At 36.6% G+C, this 23646-nt stretch overlaps 1 protein-coding gene across 2 annotated transcripts in view; it reads right to left on the bottom strand.

Moving 5' to 3' along the window:
• CFTR (CF transmembrane conductance regulator) overlaps positions 1–23646 on the bottom strand; it is a 165030-nt gene that overhangs the window by 67374 nt on the left and 74010 nt on the right. For both annotated transcript variants that reach the window (XM_027574650.2, XM_027574651.2), the window contains exons 12-15: positions 8092–8186; positions 5944–6030; positions 3260–3986; positions 1768–1896 (exon numbers count right to left, since the gene is read on the bottom strand). In XM_027574650.2, coding sequence (XP_027430451.2) covers positions 1768–1896; positions 3260–3986; positions 5944–6030; positions 8092–8186 — 1038 coding nt within the window. The remainder of the gene's footprint in view (positions 1–1767; positions 1897–3259; positions 3987–5943; positions 6031–8091; positions 8187–23646) is intronic.

The following is a 23646-nucleotide window of genomic DNA, read 5'->3' as shown; positions in this document are numbered from 1 at the left end:
GACCAAGGAAGTTGGTACTATTACAATCTCCATTTTGTAGATGAGGATATTGAGGCTCAGAGTGGTTGACTACCGTGCTCAGTTTCATAGTGTTAACAAGACAGACTGAAGTCACGGCCAAGTCTGTGTGATACCACAGTTGGTACTGTACTACACTACAGCTCACAGCCAACCTCCGTCGGGTGTCTTAATTTTCAAAAGAAGAGATATCACCAGAACTCAAGGATCAAATGGAAACTGATGGTTTATAGGTGAAATAGTATGTACAGCTTTTTGCTATATATATATATATATATATATATATATATATGCCTTTAGATGTTTAACACTATCTTAGCTGGTCAGGGAGAAGTGATGATATTCTATGTAGACCTCTCCACTGAGGTTAGAAACATCCCAACAATAGGAAAACACCTGTAGCTATAAGATTGGGTTTTGGTTACATATACATTTACACTGTCTCAGGCGAGGCAGTTCTTCACCTGGGTCATTTCTTCCCTGCAGGCAGTATGGGTCTTCATATTAGATTTAGCTTGTATATTAGGGAGCAACCAGAGGTGTCCCCTGGAATAAATATCTAGGGTAACTAGTCATTCACAGGCTGAATCCAATCCACACGTGTGTTTTGTTGAACCCACCTAGCGTTCATTTGTTTGTTTTTATTTAATCAACTATCTACATTTAAAAAATGGGAAGCCTTCACAGAAAAAAAAAATCTCAATAAACAAAAATACTTAGCAAAACTGATCCCAACTTCCCTCATGGCAAGTCCTTGGCTGGTGCCGAGTTTCCATTGGCCCCATTAGACAACTGGAGGGCAAATGCTCTCCATTCAGCCTCAAAGGCACTTCACCCACAGACATTCTCTGCCAGGCTCCTTTTAGCATTTTGGTGGCTGCTCCTCATCTAGAGAGAAACCTCATCCACCATCCAGCTTCAAGAACCTCTTACATTGTTGTGTACTGCACTTGCAGCCCTACTATGCTGTTTGCACTTCCCTCTCTTGTTTTATCCTGGTGATGTGATGTGACAAAGAGACCAAGATGGTGGCACCAAAGACAGACAAATTCTATAAGCAAGAGGGTGATGTGGATCTCTGAAATGATTGCTTAAAATGGTTACTAAGCCACTAATACATATTTATTTCAATTTGTGAAGACACAGTCATTTAAAGGTGGTGGTTCATTATTTGCATATTCAATAATGCACTATCTGTAGTCAAATGAACATAAAATTGAGTACAGAATAATTTTCACTGTTTAATTTCAATCCACATAAAGGCATTCTACTTAGAGGTTTTGAACCTCTCTACCAAAAGCTCTTGAAATAGATGATTTAAGTATATTTTATATGCTTTATATGAAACGGGAAAATAGCAAGAGAACTATATAAAACTATACATATCATTATATAATGTAAAATTGTAAATATACACATATATTTATACCTATGTATAGATATATACACATTATATATGCATATATATGTATATATCCTTCCAAACTATTCTTTTTTTTTTTAAGATTTTATTTATTTGACAGAGAGAGACCCAGCGAGAGAGGGAACACAAGCAGGGGGAGTGGGAGAGGGAGAAGCAGGCTTCCTGCTGAGCAGAGAGCCCGATGTGGGACTCGATCCCAGGACCCTGGGATCATGACCTGAGCCGAAGGGAGACGCTTAATGACTGAGCCACCCAGGTGCCCCCTTCCAAACTATTCTTAATTTAACTTTAAATCACAGTAATACTTCACAACAGGAAATTCTTACCTCAGCCAGAAAAATAACTAAGCACCAAATTAGCACAAAAATTAAGCTCTTGTGGATAGTAACATATCGAAGGTATGTGTTCCATGTAGTCACTGGTGGTATGCTCTCCACATCATCAAAAAAGAACTCCTAACAAAAAGAATCATGGTTACTACAGGGAGACAACAGAGTTTCACATCACCATTGTGGTGTTATTTTGAATGAATGTGTGGAAATAAAGGAACACTGGTATTCGAAGCTAAATGAGTTCCAACAAATACGAACCATTATGAATGACATGTGTGATGTCGCTCCATAGCCAGTATAATGTCCACTGGAGCAACACAGCTTTTTGAAAAGTGAGAAATGCTGTAATTTTTCAAAATTCTGGAAGTAAATCCCTGATGATACAGTAGTATTGATTTTGGACAATTTTTGCCATTTTAATGTAACAGCATCACACCTTTTATCAAATAAATAGTACCATCAAGTTGAAGTTGCCTAGAACTCTCCTTGATTTAACCCATTTCTTCAGGGGTCCATGGACAAATACAGTTTGGAATTTCGCTGGCTACAGAGGTCTGCCAAGAGACAGGAAGGCCAGCTGCTGTTTGTATGTTCCTCAGGAGCTGGGATTATCTCTTTCCAGATATGACATAAGTTATATAATTCTAATCTTTAGTATATTTCCCTGGCTGTCTTTATTTGTCCTTTGGTGGATGCGTTTCCAAAATTTGAAAAAGAGCAAGCCCAGATATTCCCAAGGGAAAAGATACTTTTGTTTCTTATGAAGTCAACAAAATTCATAAAAGAAGCCCCAGAAAGTCAAAGACGAGGTTCTATGAAATTGGAATATAGCACACTGATTCGATGTAAAGATTAATATAGAAGACTTTCTATCTGAAGATTGGCCCTAGTATACACTGAGTTTCATATACCTTCGTTAAGAGAAACCTGTCCAGAGAGCCACCTTATAAAGCCAATTTAAAAGATAAAAAGAAGCCCACACAAATTCAGGTTAAGACTGATGTATAAACCAGAATCTGAGTTAGTCCTGTCAAGAGACTAGATGCTTATATACCTTACTTAGGCTACCTCCATACCAAATACTTCTTGGCCTTTAAATAACTGAAGCTGTTATTTGTTTATATATTTATTATTATTATATATCCACTTCTTTCCACAGAGGTTTTAAGGTGGTAATAAAGCAGATTTATAATAATTTACAATTTATATAATTTATAATAATGATTATCACTGGCCCACTCAAGGACCCAACACTAGCCCCTTCAATACATTTTATGGGAAGAGATATATCCATTGCCAAAGGAAATAGTTTATTCTTGTACATTTTGAAGTTGCTTACATAATTTATGGACTCTGGACTTTCTGAATCTTAAAATAATCCTCATCTTCAGCTCATAATTTGAATAAGTTTTATATCACATTATATACTGCATTTCACTCAGCTGCACTCTGTGACAAACACAAAACCACTGATCATTTTACATACCTTTAAATCTTCTTCATTAATTTCTTCACTTATTTCCAAGGCACTATCTTGAGATAACCGTCTTGAATATATATCCATTTCAGTTAAGTTTGCCTGAGGGGCCAGTGACATTTTTCGGGTGGATGCAGCTGTCCTTCGGTGAAAGCTTTGACCTTGGTTTCCTGGGGAGCACGTCATCAGATTCAGAACAGACTGCCTTCGTTGTCTTTGAAACGTGGGGCCAGTGTTGATCATGTTGCTTCGAGGCAGGATGGCCTCTCCTTGCTCAACATCAGGAAATAAGGACAGCCTTCTCTCTAAGGGCTCATCGGAATTTTCTTCAATGCCATTCATTTGTAATGGAGTCTTTTGTACAATTGAAAATTTTCTGATAGAATTGATTGGATTAAGAATAGAGTTCTTCCTTTTTTCAACAAACTCTCCAGTCTGTTTAAAAGATTGCTTTTTTGTTTCATTCCAGGAGACAGCTGCATCTCCTTCTAAAGAGAAACGCCGTAAAGTCTCAGTTATGATTGAATTTCTTCTTTCTGCACTAAACTGGTCAAAAGAATCATATCCCATGAGCTTTGAGCTGAAGTCAGGCCGTAGACTTTGTAATTCAGAAAATGTTCCATAAAAATAGCAGCTACCTTCATGTAAAATTAATATTTTGTCAGCTTTCTTTAAATGTTCCATTTTAGAAGTGACCAAAATCCTAGTTTTGTTAGCCATCAATTTACAGACACAGCTTTAAGAATATAAAAAGATATAAATAAGATATCAACTATATAAACGTTATTACAAGTCTTTGTATTGCATTTTAACATTTTATTAATGTATTCTTATATAAAATGTCTATCATACAGTCACTATTATACTTAAAATAATTCTACAAGTAAATAACAGCAATTAATTTGGTGCCTCTTGAATTATTATAGCATGAAATATATTACTAAATTATTAGAGTATGCTATATCATAAAGTTGAGTGTTAACAGATCTAGAGTGAAATTAAATATCTGATATTAAATAAATGTTGTATTTGAGCAAATTGGTTACCCTGGGGGTCTTGGTTTGTTCATCCAGAAAATGAAAGAATTGTTAGATAACCTTTAAAGATCCCTGGGGGGTCTATATTTCTGTGTCCTTTAAAAATGTCAGAGCTTTCTCATTCTTTACATTTCCTATTAATTTCCTTTTACATTTTTAAGTTGGCTACGAATTTAGTTCTCAAGAGCTTATACTAAGACTACTCCGATTTGTTTAAAAAAATAAATAAATAAACCTGAGAACTGAATAATAAATTTGACCCTCCTCTAATAAAATTTCCTTTTAGTTTAAAAGTAAATCCTGGGGTGCCTGGGTGGCTCAGTTGGTTAAGCGACTGCCTTCGGCTCAGGTCATGATCCTGGAGTCCCGGGATCGAGTCCCGCATTGGGCTCCCTGCTCGGTGAGGAGCCTGCTTCTCCCTCTGACCCTCTTCCCCTCTCATGTACTCTCTCTCCCATTCTCGCTCTCTCAAATAAATAAATCTTTAAAAAAATAAATAAATAAATAAAAATAAAAAAAATAAAAATAAAAGTAAATCCTGACTAGAACCATCTAAGGAGACCAATTTCTTTTAAACATTAAGATATATATTGTATAGGAAGAGGCATCATTCTAGGGGCACCTAGGTGGCTCAGTCAGTTAAGCATTTGCCTTCAGATCAGGTCATGATCTCGGGGTCCTGGGATCTAGCCCTGCTTTGGGCTCCCTGCTCAGTGGGGAGTCTGCTTCTCCCTCTCCTCCTGCCCCTCCCCGCCATGCTCATGCTAGCTCTCTCTCTCAATTAAATAAATAAAATCTGAAGGAAGAACGGAAGGCAGGGAGGGAGGGAGGGAAAGAAAGAGGCATCATTCTAGATTATACTTTAACATACTAATTTGGCTAACAAAGTTTATATTAATAAGAAGTTACTTATCACACTCTTAGGATTATAAAACTCTTAGGTATTAAATTTAAATTCTAGGAAAGGTGCTTCTAGGGGTAATGCAACCATTTTATACACACACACACACCTCTACATCCTTATTGCTTAAAACATCTTTATTTTAGAAGAGTATTATAGTAATTCTCCTAATAAACTACTTTATAGTTCATGAAATCATTTTGAAACTGAAATCAAGTCATATAACAAACTGCTCCTCTTAGGAATTTTACATACATTGAGCCCTAGTGAGGGCGCCCGTGAAATGTATATCCCCAGTTTTGTGTGACTAAGGAAGAAGTTCTGTAGGCGGTTATCAAGGTAGATGAATAGTCTGAGCAGTCACCTGCATTAAAACATTCAGCTTGTTTAGTTTCTTAAGAAATATCCTCTCTAACACAGAAAAGTAAAAACGTTAAGTACAATAACCAATTCAAATAATATATGCCACAAGGTAATAATACTGCAAAAACTATATAGATAGTGATTGTTATCACAATAAAATGGAAGAAACTGGTTTACCATGAGGTAATCAGAAAAGGTTTTAATGGAAGTGATCTTGAATTTTGACTGTGAAGGGAAGATCAGATTTGAGTGAGTGCTATGTCTCTTCTTTGTGCCACAGTGAGTCACAACGGTGGCCATAATTCTCAAGGGTAAAATGCAGTCTCTGATGGTGTACAGTTGTTCCTTCTCGCCTTTTAGCATGAGCATTATAAATTATTCAAAGAACATACCTTTCAAATATTTCTTTTTCTGTTAAAACATCCAGGTATCCAAAAGGAGAGTCTAGTAGGTATAAATCAGCATCTTTATATACTGCTCTAAAAAGAAAATGGATATTAAATTAGATTTTTTTAAACATTTCCTGTCATTTAGTGGAGACAATTCTAAATGAGAAGCGAAAAGGTAGGTCATAAATGATTTTTATGGTTTTCACAATATCCAAGAATGACTGAATGTAAGTGGCATAAACTAGCAGAAGTTAAACTGAATCACACCATACCATACAACTTAAAATACTGCCTTAAAAAAAAAAGAAAATTTTTAATAGTAGTATCTGTTCAGAGTCAAGCACCATGCTATGTGCTGGGAATACAATGGCAAAAATGACACAGTCCCTGCCCTCAAAGATCTTGCACATTGGTGGGAAAGCAAAGAAGAAAACAGACTGTTTCAGTGCGGTAAAATGTCAGAGACCACAACTAAATAGCAGCACTACATAAGAAAAACATTTTAATGTTTTTCGGTGTTGACCACTACCAGCAAATTGTTGTGGCTGTAATATTACTATTGCATTTTGTTCCACAGAGTTTCAGTCTCTGTACCATATTTACAAGAATTCCACACAAGTGAAGGATAAATAATTCTCAACAAAAATGGACACCCATATCAGTTTTACTTTTTAAGTTAAAAAAAAATTTTGAGGAAGTAAAATCTTCATCAAATTGATCTGAGAACAGATGAAGATATAGTCCCATATTAATGGAAATGAGATTAAATCTTCACAACATTTAATTTTTCAGGTGTGGCTGTTAGTGACACTACCCCTATCCCACACATAGAATTCAGTGTTTACGTATAATTCTTGGTACTTTCTATAAAAATTGTATTCAATCAGCTTATAACAGAGAAGTAATTTTAAAAAAAAATCAGAAATGGCAAAAAGACAAAGTGAAATCTAAAAGAACTTTTGCAGTGTAAATTATTTTTGAAGATAACATGCAAGAGCTAGATAAAAGACCCCATCAAAATGTACCCTCACCGTCTTTGCTCCCCACTACTAAGTTCTTACTTCTCTCTCTCTCCTTCACATCTATGACCACAGTTTCTCAAGAAATGGAAATAGTACATTCACCATCTAAAACTGGGCAACATATGACACATTCCAATCAGAATAAGAATAAATAAGGAGCCAACATATCAATAAGTCAATGTGATTTCTTGTTAACGACCTTGGCAACACAGTAAGAATCCTATTCAAATAAAATTGGAGGAACAATTGACTTCTCATATTACCAATAATTTTTTAAACTGAAAGTTACAGTTTAACCACAAAGTTTTCTTCTTGACACAACTTAACTTTACATGCTTCTCTTTGACAGCTCAAAATGCTTAGACTAAGAATGTCTCTACCAGGGGCACCTGGGTGGCTCAGTTGTTAAGCGTCTGCCTTCGGCTCAGGTCATGGTCCCAGGGTCCCGGGGTTAAGCCCTGCATCGGGCTCCCTGCTCCACGGGGAGCCTGCTTCTCCCTCCCCCACTCCTCCTGCTTGTGTTCCCTCTCTCACTGTGTCTCTGTCAAATAAATAAATAAAATCTTTAAAAAAAAAAAAAAGAATGTCTCTACCAAGGGACTTCACTGTCCCCGCAATGTTAGATGTGCTTGTTCTATTTATTTTTCCCTGAAGATTACAGACTTGAAGCCAAGTGACATCATTTGCCTCACTATTTTTGTTATGAACATTACTAATTATGTTGAAAATTTGAAAATATATGTTTATGGAAACCAAGAAGGAGAAACAGAAGGTTAAAGCAGGCGAGTGCATTGTGGGGTGGGGAGAATTGGGGGGCCCTATGATAGATACTTTTTTCCTTGTGCTATGCAGAATCCCAGAGTTTTTTACTTGTACTAAATCATACCATAAGGCAAACAAATATACAGATGCCAAAGAGCATGCAATTTGAAAAAGCCATCACCTTCATCAAATTTGAATACTAAATCATTATCTATAGTTCCTAAAAGTGATTCTCAACCTGCTAATAATAAAACCCCGGGCATTTTTCAATTTCAGAAACAGAATATAAAAAAAGAGAAATGTCTATAATTTTTACATGCTTGATATTTACAACAAATGCTCGCTGAACCAATAATCAGATATTCACCTTGCTAAGGAAATTCTTGCTCGCTGCCCTCCACTCAGTGTGATTCCACCTTCTCCAAGGACAATATTGTCCTTCTCTGCAAACTTGGAAATGTCCTGTTATCAAAAAGAGGAAGTTAGAGAGGAATTGTTAATATGTTTCTGAACTTGAAAGGTACATTTTCCTTCAGATGTAATCATATATCAGCCTGTGGCTCTAACCATATAGCCGAAATTTAAAACACCACATCTCAATTATTTCAAATCCACTTTAATTGGGCAGAACATGGCTGAAATTTTAGAAATAAATTTTTCTTTAGTTTTTAGGATGTCCTTCATGACCGCAAAATAAAAATTGGAGAAGTCAAAAGGTAAACTAAATGTACATGTATGGGTATGTAAACGTGTGTATATTATCCAGAGGTCTGCCGTTACCTTCCAATTTAAACTCACTCTTTTAAAAGGAAATCTCCAAACATAAATAAACCTCCTAACAAGAAAAACTAAAAGAATACTATTCACATCCCCTACAGTACCTAAGCATATTGAATCGGTGACCAAGGATACAAGGCAATTCCTTTCCATACTTCTCTCATCCACCTACCACAGTCTTCTTCCCCATCCATCCTCAGCGCCTCAATCCTAAGTCTTCTGTCATCTACTCTGCCTCTCCTGTCACCACTGTCCACACGGGTCATAACATCCTTACTGCCAGTTAGTGAACTCCATGCAACACCCATGCCAGGCATTGTAAAAGAAGATTAGAATTTATAAGAAATAGTCCTTGACTCCTGGTCATTGTTAAGTCTAATTTGGAAGATAAGCCCTAGTCTTGGAGAATGCTAAATAAAACCCCAATGAGTTAATTAATTCTTTTAATCTAAGTTACAAAGCAGTACACAATTAATTGGGAAATTAATTGTACAGACAATTGTACAGACAACAGAAGTATCTTATAATAGAAAACGCCAGAAGGCTTTCTGGAAGAAATGAGGTTCGCCTGAGACATGAAGAATGAGTTAGACAGGTAGCACTCTCCCTTTAGTTCAAAAAGGCTGTTCAACCTGTGCTCCTCTCATCCCCAAACATCTACTCTTCTCTTTTGTTACCACCTTCTTCTCTCTCCCTCTACTAAAACAAACAAAGAAACAAAACCACTTCCATACTATTTCTCCTTTTTCTTTCACAATCCAGAAGCAACCCACCCTCTCTCCTTGACCTACCACCACCATTTTCAATATTTAAATTGTCAAAATGGTTACTTCTGTTATTCATTGGTTTCTGTTGTCCACCTTATGAAAGTTAAATAGAACTTCCTATACGACACTCTAAACTCACAAAGCAGGTAAAGGAACAAATATTCATTTATATTAAAAACTATTTGGCAGCTCCTGGAAGTTAGAACCCTGCTAGCCACTGCCCCCAATGCACTGTTAATGTCAATCCTCCTGACATAGGGGGGCCAGAGGTCTGAGATAAAAAAAACGTTAACACGTTGGAGGACATGCAGTAGGACTCAGTAGAGTTGGCCACACAGGCATCGGAGATCGATCACATAGAGACGTCACTGACAGCCAGCAGCCCTGCAGGTAAGGAAGACCTTGGTGGTTGAGACGTAGCAAACCAAGTGCTTCATTTCCTTCTACTCAACTAAATGATTTTTTTCAACCCATGAGCCAAACCACATATCTAGGATTCTATCCAAATACAAGGACTGTAGCTGAATTCCACCCTCCAGAGTCTAAAATCTGTAGCCTCACTGAAAAAGCACCTCAGTCCTTAGGTTTTTCCTGAGCTGGTGGATGAAGCACATCCTCTGTACTTGGTTTAGAGCAATGAACAAGAAAGCTCACATGTTTATTTCTCTCCTGCACCACACTGACCTTCCCAAATCCCATTCTCTTTTAAAAAAATAAATCTTTTAGAGTGAAAAAAATAAAGAATAGTTTGCCTTAGGTGAATGTATTGCGTGCAGGCTTTTATAAAGGAGGCAAATTTTCTAACACATTATTATAAAGCCAGATGGTGCTGGAATTATTAGAGTTTTCATTTCCCCAGATTTTAATTCAACACCATACTAGTTAATCAGTTAAAAGCTTTTAATATTTTTAAAATTTAGAAATAGCAGTAGTTATGTTGATGGTATGATTATGACATAGTTACACCTAGGAAATAGATTATGAATTTAGAGGATACAAAATCCTAGACCAATACAAACATTTAATAAAGATTTGTGGAATGAAGGAAGGGTGGGTAACCAAACATGAAGCAACAAAGAAAGGGGTGCATATAAGAAAAGGAAATGAAGAAAAGTGTACAGAGTAGAGAAAGAAAATGGGAAAGGAATAGTGTCAAAGTAGATATCTTTAGAAAAGAGCAAGAAGATATTGGCAGAATAAAAGAGACAAGAAAAGTGAAGGGGAAGATAAGAAATAATAGAAGATCATGAATGAACATTTCCACATTCCCTACTGAATTTAAATGTCCAAGGAGCACAGATGCAATTTTATGACATTAATTTTTTTAAGGCAATAAATAAGAGGCTCTTCCAGCCAAATTTCTCTCATTTGTCTTTGTGTGTTACAGATATTAACAACTTTTTCTGCTATTTGTTTTCACTTTGTTTATACCATGTGACAATGCAAAATTTTCATTTTCGTGAAGTCAATATATCTATCCAAATTCCTATATTGGTTAAAAAATACTACTCTACTTTCAGGTTGTTCATGTAATATCCTAGATTTTCTCTTAAAATGTTTATTATTATTATAAAATTAAAAAAATATTCAAGGTACAATTTTTTTTTTGTACAATGGTGTAGGAATCTAACCTTCTTTCCTTTCAGTTGGATAGCAGACACGATTTATTAAATAATTTTCCTCTGAATTTAAATATCATCTACTAAAAGAGACTTCTCACATTTTCTAAGACCTATTTCTGGGCTCTCTGGTTCCTCTGATCCATTTCCTATTCTTATACTCATACTCTGCTGTTTTTTTGGTTTTGGTCTTTTAATGGTATTAAGTATGATTTAATATCTGACAAAGCACAATTCTTATTCATAAATCTTTTGGCTCTTTTTGTTCATTAAGTCTTCTATATAATAACAATATCAGCAACACCAAAAGTAATAGTAATAGTAGCTAATGTACACTGAGGGCTTACTATGTGTCACATACCCTTTTAAGCACTTTACATGTATTAACTTTTCAAAATATTCAAAACAGCCTTATCCTCATTTTAAATATGAAGAAATTAAAAGTTAGAAAAGATAAATATAATTCCAAAATAGCACAGGTAGTTTGGAGCCAGGATCCAAACCAAGGCAGATCTTGTTTTAGATCCTTCAGTAAGAGTTTACTTCATATATTTCCTATATACTTCCTGTTAGACTTATGCCTATTCTTTATTTATTTTTATTTTATTATTTTAGAGTGAGAGAGGGAGAGCATATACACGTGTGCACAGTGGGGAGGGGCAGAGGGAGAGGGAAAGAGGGGAATCTTAATCAGGCTCCACACCCAGCATGGAGCCATATGCGGGGCTCAATCTCACAACCCTAGATCATGACCTGAGCCGAAATCAAGAGTTGGACCCTCAACCAACTGAGCCACCCAGGCACCCCATCCCTAATATTTTTAAACTGAGATATAATTGACATATAAAATTTTATTAGTTTCAGGTGTACAACATGATTTGATATATGTATATATTGCAAAATGATTCGCACAATAGATTTAGTTAACATCTATCACCTCACACGGTTACAAATTTATTTTTCTTGTGAAAAGAACTTACAAGATTTGCTCTCTTAGTAATCTTCCAATATATACTACAGTATTGTTAACTAATGGTCACCTTGCTGTACACTACATCCCCAGGACTTATTTACCCTAAAACTGGAAGTCTGTACTTTTTGATCACCTTCATCCATTTCATCCTCTCACACCCACCCCCTGCCCCATCCCTGTTTCTGGCAACCACCAATCTGTTTGCTGTATCTATGAGTTCAGGTTTTTTAAGATTCCACATGTAAGTGAGATCATACAGTATTTGTCTTTTTCTGTCTCATTTATTTCACTTAGCATAATATCTTCTAGGTCCATTCGTGTTGTCGCAAACAGAAAGATTTCATGTTTTTTATGGTTGGATAATGTTCCATTATATGTATGTGTAGGTAGGTGGAGATAGATAGATAGATAAAATATCTTCTTTTTCCATTCATCTGTTGATGGGCACTTAGGTTGTTTCCATATGTTGGCTATTCTAAATAACGCTGGAATGGACATGGGGGTACAGATATATTTTCAGGATAGTGACTTTCCTTCTTTTGGTTAAATACCCAGAAGTACAATTGATAGGTCATGTGGTAGTAAAATTTTTAATTATTTTAATTTAAGTTTCCTACAGTGGCTGCACCAATTTACATTCCCACCAGTACCCCTCAGTATTTTATTGTTTATTGTTTTATGCTATTATGAATTGAATAGCTTTCCATTTTTTTTAATTAAAGATTTTTATTTATTTATTTATTTGTCAGAGAGAAAGGCAGAGAGCACAAGCAGGGGGAGCTGCAGGCAGAGAGGGAGAAGCAGGCTTCCCGCTGAGCAAGGAGCTGGATGCAGGACTCAATCCCAGGACCCTGGCATCATGACCTGAGCTGAAGGCAGCCACTTAACCAACTGAGCCACCCAGGCATCCCTCCATTTTTATTTCTCGATGACTGTTGCTAGCATAAAGAAAAGCTAGTTATTGTTGTATGCTTATCTATCATCCAGCCATCTTATTGTACTCCCTTAATAATTCTAAAAGACTTTGTTTTCTGTTTGTTTGCTCTTTGCTAGAACCTCTTTGGGTTTTCTTTGTATAAACAATTTTTTCACAAACATTTAATATTGCCCCTATTTTAAGACAAATGACATTAATTTTTCACCATTTAAAATCCTGTCTACTTTAGGATGTTGGGGTAAAAAAAGTTACTGTATTTATGAAGTTTCCTTCTACTTCTATTTTTACTTTAAATTTTATTATAAATGACTGCTGAATTTTATGTACACTTTTAGCATCTACTGACCCTGCTATATGGTTTCCTTCTTATCAATATAACAAATTATACTGTATTTAAAGATTTCTTTATATTGCAATACAAGCACCCTTGTAGTTCTATCATAAATCTTGCTTGGTCATATTTTATCATTTCTTATACCATGTTGGAATCTATTTATTAATATTTTACCTGATAACATTTTATTTGAATATCTGTATCATTAGTATGATTAGCTATAGTTTTATTTTTATGTTATTTTTCAGATTTTGGTACTAAGACTATTCTGGCTCTAGAAAAATGGGAGAAAAGAGAACCCTTGGGCGCCTGGGTGGCTCAGTTGGTTAAGCGACTGCCTTCAGCTCAGGTCATGATCCTGGAGTCCCGGGATCGAGTCCCGCATTGGGCCCCCTACTCAGCAGGGAGTCTGCTTCTCCCTCTGACCCTCTTCCCCCTCATGCTCTCTATCTCTCATTCTCTCTCTCTCAAATAAACAAAATCTTTAAAAAAAAAAAAAAGAAAAGAGAACCCTTGTGCACTGCAGGAATACAAAAAGTGAAAGAAGTCAGAGAAAGGCAAGCACCTTATGATCTCATTTATATGTGGAATCAAAAAAAAAAGGCAAATGAACGAACAAAACAGAAACAGATTCACAGAGAACAAACTGGTAGTTGCTAGAGGGGAGAGGGACGGGGGATGGGCAAAATAGGGGAAGTGGGATAAAAGGTATAAACTCTAAGGCACAGGGATATAATGTGCAGTATAGGGAATAAAGTTAATAGTATATAACGACTTTGTATGGTGACAGATGGTAGCTAGATTTATCATGGTGACCACTTCATAATACATATAAATGTTGAATCAATATGCTGTATACCAGAAACTAATATAATATTGTATGTCTACTACACTTCAATTTTTAAGAAAAGAAAACTAGTTGAAGAGTTTTCCATCTTTTTCTCTGGTTTGGTATAGTTTAAATAATAGAGGAAGTATATGTTACTTAAGGGTGAGATACAATTCAATTATAAAATCATCTAATGATAGTGTCTTTTGAACTAGTAGACATTAAACCAGCTTTACAATGGTAATATGTCTATTCAAGTCCTTTTGTGCTTTGAAATAAATTTTGATTACTTGCTAGTAAATCATCCAGTTTCTGTGGGTGAGGAAATTTTTTTTAGGTTTTTAATTTTGGATAGTAGCTGTGATAACCTCTGGTTAGATGTACCATACTTAAAAAAAAAAAGAAAGAAAATGGCATTTTATACACCATTAAAATGCTGTTGAGGAAAGCATTGCTAGAAGATAAAAAATCTTGTCTAACACTTAAGACATATTCAGTTTCCTATTAGTTTAGATCCCCTCCAAGTAATTTTGAAGATCTCTTCTTCTAAGCTAAGACAGAATTAAACATTTAATGATTTTATTAGGGGAAATACTGGTGTATAAGGAAACAGGGAAGAGGGCAGGGAAAGCTGGGAGATATGTCAGACCTTAATGCAAGTCCAACCCCCAAGTGAAGGAGAGAAGGACAGAAGGTTGGATGGAAGGACCCTAGACCACTGTCTAAATCTAACTGACTCTTAGAAAGCCATCTGGGAGTCTCTGAACCAATATCAGTTAATAAGTAAGTCTCACATCCTCTAAACATAAATCTGCTTTAGTATCGTGCCACACTCAATGATCCACGGGAAGCTACCTGTGGAAGAACACAAACTCCGTGAGTAAAGGATTTCATGTATAGCAACTGGGGCCACTGTTCAGTTCCACTGCGTACAACAGTGGTCTGTAGGCATAGTTCACAACCACCACAATACCCCCCCCAAAATTGGCAAAGGATATGAAATCAGAATGGCAAACAAACATGAAAGTATGTATAACCTCACCAGTAATCAGGGTACTACAAATTAGGGGGGAAAAAGAGATAGGACTTTTTACAAAATAGAATGGCAAAAATTAAAGTATCAATAACAAGAAGTTTCAATGATGTGAATCAATGGGAACACTCATAAAGGACTGGTGGTAGTATAAATTGGTGCAACTACTTTAAAGTGCAACTTGGCAGTATCTAGTAAAATTTGAAATGTACCTATGTACCCAAAAACACCTCAATTCAATTGCTAGATATCTACTCCAGAGAAATTCTTGCAGACGTGCAAAAAGAAATATTCAAAGATTTTCATTGCAGTATCATGTAAAATCTTGGAACAATCTAAATGTTCATCAGTAGCAGAATGAGTAAATAAATGTGACATAGGAATATAAGGATGAAATAAATTTCCACATATAAGTAGCATGGCTAGACCTCAAAAAGGTAGTAGGAACAAAGAAACCAAGTTGAAGAATGATGTGTGGAAAATCTACCACTTACATAAATTTAAAGCCACCCAAACAAATCTGTTAAATATTGTTTATTGATAAGTACATGTAAACATAGCTGTAAATTCAATTAAATGGATCAGAAAAGTACATATCACATTCATCATAGTGATTTCTTGAAGGTTGGGGATTTGTGAAAAAATGATGGTGGAAAGATTTGCTTAAAAATTCTACTTCGAGGGCGCCTGGGTGGCTCAGTTGGTTAAGCGACTGCCTTCGGCTCAGGTCATGATCCCGGAGTCCCGGGATCGAGTCCCACATCGGGCTCCCTGCTCAGCAGAGAGTCTGCTTCTCCTTCTCACCCTCCTCCCTCTCATGCTCTCTGTCTCTCATTCTCTCTCTCAAATAAATAAATAAAATCTTTAAAAAAAAAAAAAATTCTACTTCGAATTTGTCTAGCCCCCTAACAAAGCAGTCAGAAAACAGGGATGTTGTCATATAATTGTTTCCTATCCAGAATGGATACTGGGATACAGACTATCTTTCAAAAAGCATGAACATAAAAGATTCCCGCATCTGAAAAAAATTGAGGTTCTGAGCTAGCATATTGGCTTCCTTTTCTGAACGGAAGCCATTTATGAAGAGAAATGTATAAATGTGGATAATTTAATAAGTTTCTCAAAGAGTGTAATTCATAGGAAACAGCTGAGATTGAAAGGAAACAAAATAGTTGAGATAGATTGAATAGAATTGTGAATAAGCTCATTATTTTAAGATCAAATAAATTAGTAATACCAATATCCTGTTGCTCATATGAGTACTTGCTCTGATTGCCTAGTTTATTGTCATTTGTAGATTATTAGTGTTTGGCTTTTTCTATTTGGTTAAACATAAAATTCTTTTGTATACGGTATTAAACATTTATCTTTGCTGACTCCTAAGGGCACTCGAATCTGATAATATGTTTATCTTGAGGGTGTTGGTTTTTAGCCTTCACAGATTTTCTTTTACGTGAAAATTATAAACTGAAAAAAGAATTGTACCGCTTGGTACTCTTGAGTTTGACAAGCACTGTAAGGGCATGTGTTACTTAGAGAAGACTCGCACAGAGAGACAAATGCTATTTCTCCTCACCGGCACACAACTTGAGTTCCTCTGGAGCTATCCATAAAAATTGTTGGAGGAAATCATTCAGTGCCATTAAGATGCTGGGCATGATGTAGCTTCTTATGTAAAAACTGACTACTGAGATTTTTAAATAAAAAACCTAAGCCCTAACAAAAATCAAATATAAACTTTTCAACATTCTGTTAAACTTTCTTGTTGAAGGAGACCCTGAAAAACCTTTTTCTGAAGTCCTGCTACACCACCATTTCATTTTTTCATAATTTCCTCAGCACAGTTTATCTATAGATAAAATCAAATATGTTGATCATTGGTTCTCAAAGTGAAGTACATGGACCGATTACTTCAGAATCACCTGGGGAGCTTGTTCAAACTGTTGTACTTACTCTTACTCAGATGAATTAGAGAAGAGCCCAGGAATTTGCATCTTGTGGTTATTCTACCTGCTCATACAGATCCTTACTCTCCTGGCTAACTTCTTTACAATATGCTGGTCAGAAAGGCAAATGCCAACTTCAAAGGATTCTGTGCATATATTAGGTCTGTTTGAGATTGTAAAACACTTAAAAATACCTAGATAAAGAGTATGAGAGAAGGTCAAAGTAATACTATAATAAGTGTGCAATAAAGATTAACTTATTATTAAGAAATGTATAATATACCCAATGTGAAATATGCACTTTTTGCACAAATGTTTATCATTTTACTTTTTAAAAATGCACCGAAACACCACCCTAATATTATTCAACTGAGCCAGACAAACCAGAAGTTGTTAAAAGAGAAATTGCTAATATAAAGCTCACTAACTGACTTGAACATACAACAGAGGAATGATATAGGGTGTCATTACATTAAAGAGAGGGAGAACTTTAAGAAAAGGGTGGAGTGTTACATTTAATGGTTCTTTGCAATTTTGCAATATTTGCTGAGAACATTTGAGCTTCCTGTGACTTTGTAGATATGAGAACATCATAAACCTTGTTTTATGGTTAGCTTATCACTCTTTAGAACAACCTTGACAATATAGCTGCTTGTGGTTAGAGAGAAGGGTGTGAAGCGTGGGTTGAGAGAACGTGAAATTTAGAGGTAATAACATGTAATAAAGCATGTTTTTAACAGTAAATCACTAGACAGTGCCAATGTTATTAATGTTTAATAATTACTAAGCACTGTGCTTTATACACAAGGAAAATGAGCAAGGAGGGAGACAAAAAGAAGTGTTGGGGGAGCAGAGAGAAGGGGTAGGGAGAACAGAGGAAGGGAAGGAGAGAATGCGAGAAAGCTAAGAGAGTTCTAGAAAGAGAGCAAAAGAATGAATTTTAACCATTTTTGCACGTAGCTTTTGTAAACATGGATGTTATCTTGAGAGTGTTGAGTAGCTCTACATGATTTATCAACAGAAGTTAACTTCTGCAGCAGTACATACATATGAATGAATTCATAAATTAAAACTTGGAGTTCTGCTTATTAGGAAAGATAATTTGTTGATTACAAGTAGCTGTACATAGAAACACTGGCTAAAGATTAATCTTTGTTAGAAGTTTAAGAAGTGAGAACTTTTTATCAACTTGAAAAATAAAAGCTCTTTTTTCACTGAGATTTGGTACTGACCAAATTTATAGCAGAACACTCAAATTCCAATATAATTTTTATTGCAGCCAACAAAAGTACAAAAAACTATTTCTTTTATGTAATGGCTGTTACAGTCTTGTCACCAGTATTAAACTTTTGTTTAACATTCAGAGATATACATACATATATGGTTTTATGTATGAACTTTTGAGTATATACGTAATTCTGTTAATATCTCTATCCTTCTTTAGTGTTTATTTCTGTATGTATGTAGGTCTGTATTTGTATTTGAAAATAACATAAGCATTTTTAAAGGAAGAACCGTGAAATGCAATGATTTAAGGTGGCCCTGGGTAAATGCTCCCAAGGAAGTAAAGTTAGAAAAGATACTTAAACAAAGAATCTTGTTTCTCTTATTCTGATTGTACATTACATTCATTTAACTTCTGGACTCCAGATTTCAGATTCTCTGAAATGACATTTAAAAGTCTAGTTTTTAAAAGCTTCCTAGACGATTTTGATTCAGTTGGTCTAAGAACTGGCATTTAGGAAGCTGTTAATTCCTTTACTATCTCTTCTAGGTCTACCCAACCAAGATTCTGGGACAAATCCAATGCCTGATAAAGCACTTCTTTCCCAGTACTATGCCGCACATTACTGTGCTATCCTGCGGCTGATCCTGCGCTGGACTTGGTAATTCAGCTCCCAGCTCCCTAGTACCTAAGTCAGCTTTGGAATTCAGTTCCTTAGAACCCGGTCTTCAGCCCTCAGTCACCCATTTCCTCTGAAATAATCCCACCATGATCCTTATTCTCTCTCTTTTTAAAGATTTTATTTATTTATTTGAGAGAGAGAGAGAGAGAGAGAGAGAGCACATGAGAGGGGGGAGGGTCAGAGGGAGAAGCAGACTCCCTGCTGAGCAGGGAGCCGGATGCGGGACTCGATCCCTGGACTCCAGGATCATGACCTGAGCCGAAGGCAGTCGCTTAACCAACTGAGTCACCCAGGCGCCCCATGATCCTTATTCTCTTAAGACCTGACTTTGGAGCCCCCGCTGCTCAACTCGTCCCAAGCAGGCTTCCTCCCCTCTGTGGGCTGCCCACCTACTTGGACTTCCATATTTTAAATTCGAGATTATGAGGCATGAAGAAGAGATTCTGCCTCAAGGGGACAGGAAAAGGAGAAGACAATTTGGAAGAGGATCTGGGAAGAAATTTCCTGACTTATTTAAATTTCAAGTGTGTAGTATAGGTGGTTTTCCCAAGATACGCTTATTTAGGACCATGTGGCTTGACATATCATTTCCATGAAAACAAATAGCCTGCAAATAGTCTTCACGACTTGTCATGGAATTCTCAATGCCATTACGTTACAAGGCTTTGTTATCATAATCTTTCCCTTCACAAATGGCAGATTTACAATCTTAATGGTTTAATGATACTGTTAACATCACAGTGAGATTGATTAGCCTAAAGTTCAAACTTAAAGTTAGCAAAGTTCAATGGGTAAGTCCTTAGAGTCTAATATAGAGTTTGTTTTCTAATAAGCAATAACCCTAATAGAGAACAGAAAAAAGATAAGGAGTCAGAAGACTTGGATTCTCTTGCTGGTCCCATCAATTATGGGTCTTCAACAAGTCCCTTAAAAATTTTACTTTTCTTCAAAATTGGAATGACAGTATTTCATAAACTTCTAACCACAACATCTCCATTATCACCCTCCAATTTGCATATTATATTAGATGAATCTTCCTAAAATGTTGTTTTTATTATGGCACTCCCCCCAGTAAAGAAAAGCCACCGCAGAGGATGCTGGAGACCCATTTGCTCTCCTCCTAGGGTACTTCCCTGTGCTCCCACAAATTACCATGTTTCTCTGACTTCTCTGCAGCTGGAATGCCGGATGAGAATTGGATTTCACCAACTGGATTTACATGAAACACAAAAGTGGAACGGATGAATTCGTCTTTCTGCCTCTTTTGGCTTTTTTTTTTTTTTTTAAGTGCTGGCACATGGAAGGACAGAAACCATGATCTGACTGTCCTCTCCCAGTTCAGCTATCACGATATACCCCTGTCTTTCCAGACCCCAGTCTTGCTTCCCTACCTAGAGCTCCTGCAGAAGTGCAACCCTCTCTCCTGGCTCCGGGCCCATTTCATTATACACTCTAGCCACAGAGAACTGACTACAGGTCCTCAAATATACAGTGCTCCCTCTGAGCTCTAGGCCTTATACATTCTGTTCTCTTTCTGGAATGTTCTCCCTGTTCTTCTTCACTCAAATGACTCCTATACATCCAACATCTCTCACCTGAGATGTCACTTCCTCCAGGGAAGGCTTGCCTGAATTTCTAAGATCAGATTAAATGCTACTTCTCTGTACTCATTTAAGGACCCTATATTAATCCCTATCATAGAATTAACTAACCAATTCATCAAACTGCTCCGGTTTTTATTTGGTCATCTCCACTAGAATAAAAGCTCCTTAAGGACAGGGATTGTGTCTTGTTCATTAATAATTCCCAGAGTTGGGCAGAGTCCTTAGTTCAATGTTTACACTTACAAATACTTACTAGATGAGTGAATATATATATAAATATTTACTAAGTGAATGAATATCTATCTACACACACACACACACACACACACACACACACACATATATCTATATATCTATCTTTCCCCCCAAATATCTGTAAGTCAAAAATTAATTGCAGACAGAGACCCTTCTTACACTTGCAGGCAGCATCCAGAGCACCTAACATACTACTGTGTCCATAGGAGGAACTCAAATATTTGTTGAAATCAACTTTTTAATTTAGTAAATTTGAATCGAGGCTAGCTAAACCTTCTGAATATAAATTAGGTATTATAGACTTCGTTCTGAAAGACATTAATGGTAATACAATTGCCATTTCGGGGGCTGATTTGTCAAGAGAACACTTGTACTCAGAATTTTTAGAAAAACCGTTTCCCTTCCTACAAAGACCTTTATGAACATGACTGAGTTCTAAGGTTCTGTGAAAATATAAGTGTAAGATCTTCCCTTGATCTTGTTTTATTAGGCATTGTTACAAAAAGGAAAATTCCAAGAGTGCAGGGCTCAGAATCCCAGTTCTTCAGGAGGGATGAAACCTTAGGCATAGACGTAATGATACATCATGGCTTTTACTTTTGGAAAACTTCATGGTTTTTTTGTTTTGTTTTTTAATACGAAAACCTAGCTTAAATATCTTCATTTCATTATTTATTCACGAGATAGCCTAGTCCCAGACCATTACAATTAAATTTTTATAATACTGTTCTGTTGACTTGCCCAAATCTTCCTAAGACAAGCAGTCTTATGGTTATTTTGGTTTTAGAGATGTAAAACTCTCATTTGTTAAGCTAATAATTAATTCCAGAATTTGTAACTTCAATTCCTAAAATCAGGTTCACACTGTTAGAATTCAGCACAGTTTCTCTTTGACGCAAACTCTAAGCAAAGTTGTCACTGGATAACAAGAAAGTGAGAATTCAATGGACCGATGTGTGCAAAGTGCTTAGCACAGCAGAGCTGACATGTGCTTGCTAGACAGATGTTAGCCAGTGTTTATTTTTAAGTTCCAGAGCTCAAATGAAGTGAAATAACAGTTCAGTTCAGGAAACGCTACAGCATTTCTGTTCAGTTCTGGTTCAATGGTTTTATAAAATAAATGTACTTGCTTCATATTACAGTAAATAAATGGCAGTGCTTTCCAACTTAATTACCTATTAGGAGAAAATTACAGGTGGTTCAAGGTGCAGTCATTAAGTGTGGTTTATTCTGGTTTAGGGGACAGAGTTCAATGTGTTTCAAATATCTGTTTTATGTCTCCATTATGTCTTGGCTGCTACTGAATGCAAATGTTAATTCATATGGCCCCTTTTTATTCACAGATCTCTCAGATGAACATTCCTGAATTCTCCTATATTGGTGGACTGACCATCCAAAGGTTAAGCCTCAGTTCATACAGGTTAGTTTTGGCCAGATCTGGATATCCAGAGGTCAAATTCAATTTAATTAGACTTGCGGTATGTGCATGATGGAATTTATTTTCCAGAACAGTCCTTAACTCATTTCTTTGCTTACTTCCCTCCCAAGTTTTTCATTTTTCTTGCCAATTTCCCTCCCAAGTTTTTTTTTCCTTTAGCAACTTCTTGCCAATTTTCCTCCTAATTTGTTTTCTTCTAGTGACTTAAAGATGAAAACTGCCAAGCAGTGGTGGTAGAGAAAACACACACAGATTTTAATTCTGCAACTTAACATAGTAAATATTTTTATTACAATGCATATGCAATGGCTGCCAAGTCAAATAATGAAGGCCATTTTGCGGTTACAAAAGGATCTCAACAGCTCTGTGGAAACCGATTACATATCCTAAGTCCCTAGCTTCTTCTCATATCCCACGCCCCACCTCCCACCACGCACTATCATAAAAGCCAAACCCAGGTACTTTTACAAGAGAGTGAGTCACTGAATATAGTCAGTCCAACTACCTATTACCCAAACACCAGCCTGCCTAGAATTCTCTTACTGTCAGCTGTAGGGGCTCTGTGGTAGGGTAAGGTATTGGTGAAGTGTAAAAAAAAAAAAAAAAAAAAAAAAAAGGCAGTATCCTGGAAATAAAAAAAAGACAAGAGAACAATGAAATCTGTCCCTCTTTTAATAATGAAACAGGGTTACAATCTCCTTAAGGGATCTTAAGGGATAAGTAAGTTAATAAGGGCCCAGTTACACAGTCCTCTTTTTAAGCTAGCAAAATCTCCAGTGCTGGTTACAAAAGCAAACAAATATTTAGGAGGACCCTCAGGGGTAGTCTGGTTACATGGAAAGAAAAGAATAAGTTAATGGGCACTGGGATATAAAATGGTATCTTAAAAAAAAACAAAACAAAACAACTCTACATTTGTCTAGGAATCCATGGTACCACCATCTAGATCCAAAGTAGGAAACGTAAAGCAAGACATGGAGACGTTCCTAAAGGAGAACTGAAGGCAAAGGCTCTGCACCTGACTTGCTCCCTCGTGTCTGCACCCTATGAGTCATTCTATCAGCACAGAGCTGTCTCCGTGCCCTTCCCCATGATAAAGTCTTCAAGCTATCCCTCTGAGGGAAGAGTTTTCAACAAACTGAAATCAGAAAACTATGTGAAATATGTTGTGCATGCTGTTTCCTCCCCACGCCAATTTACACCTACCTGCCCGCTCCTAGGACAGCATACATCACTACATACGCAAGTGCTCTGTAGATATTAGAGCTGAACAAAAACACAAAAATGAGGAAGAAAATATCCCATTCTCATCTCCAGTTCCAAGTCTGGCTGGAGCACGTTCAGAAACTGATCAACGCTGGCCATCAAAATGAAAACAGGTGGACTCATGGCTGTTTGTACTGGGCGCCAGGGGCCACAGGGGGGACGCGGCCAGGGCAACTGTGGCGAGCACCAGCCGCTCCACCCTCAGGGACGCTGTGGGTGTGTCGTGGTCCTCCGCTC

Source organism: Zalophus californianus, chromosome 12 (assembly GCF_009762305.2).
Source record: "Zalophus californianus isolate mZalCal1 chromosome 12, mZalCal1.pri.v2, whole genome shotgun sequence".
Lineage (NCBI taxonomy): Eukaryota > Metazoa > Chordata > Mammalia > Carnivora > Otariidae > Zalophus > Zalophus californianus.
The sequence above is the reverse complement of the archived record's forward strand: the minus strand, read 5'-3'. Positions and strand labels throughout refer to the sequence as shown.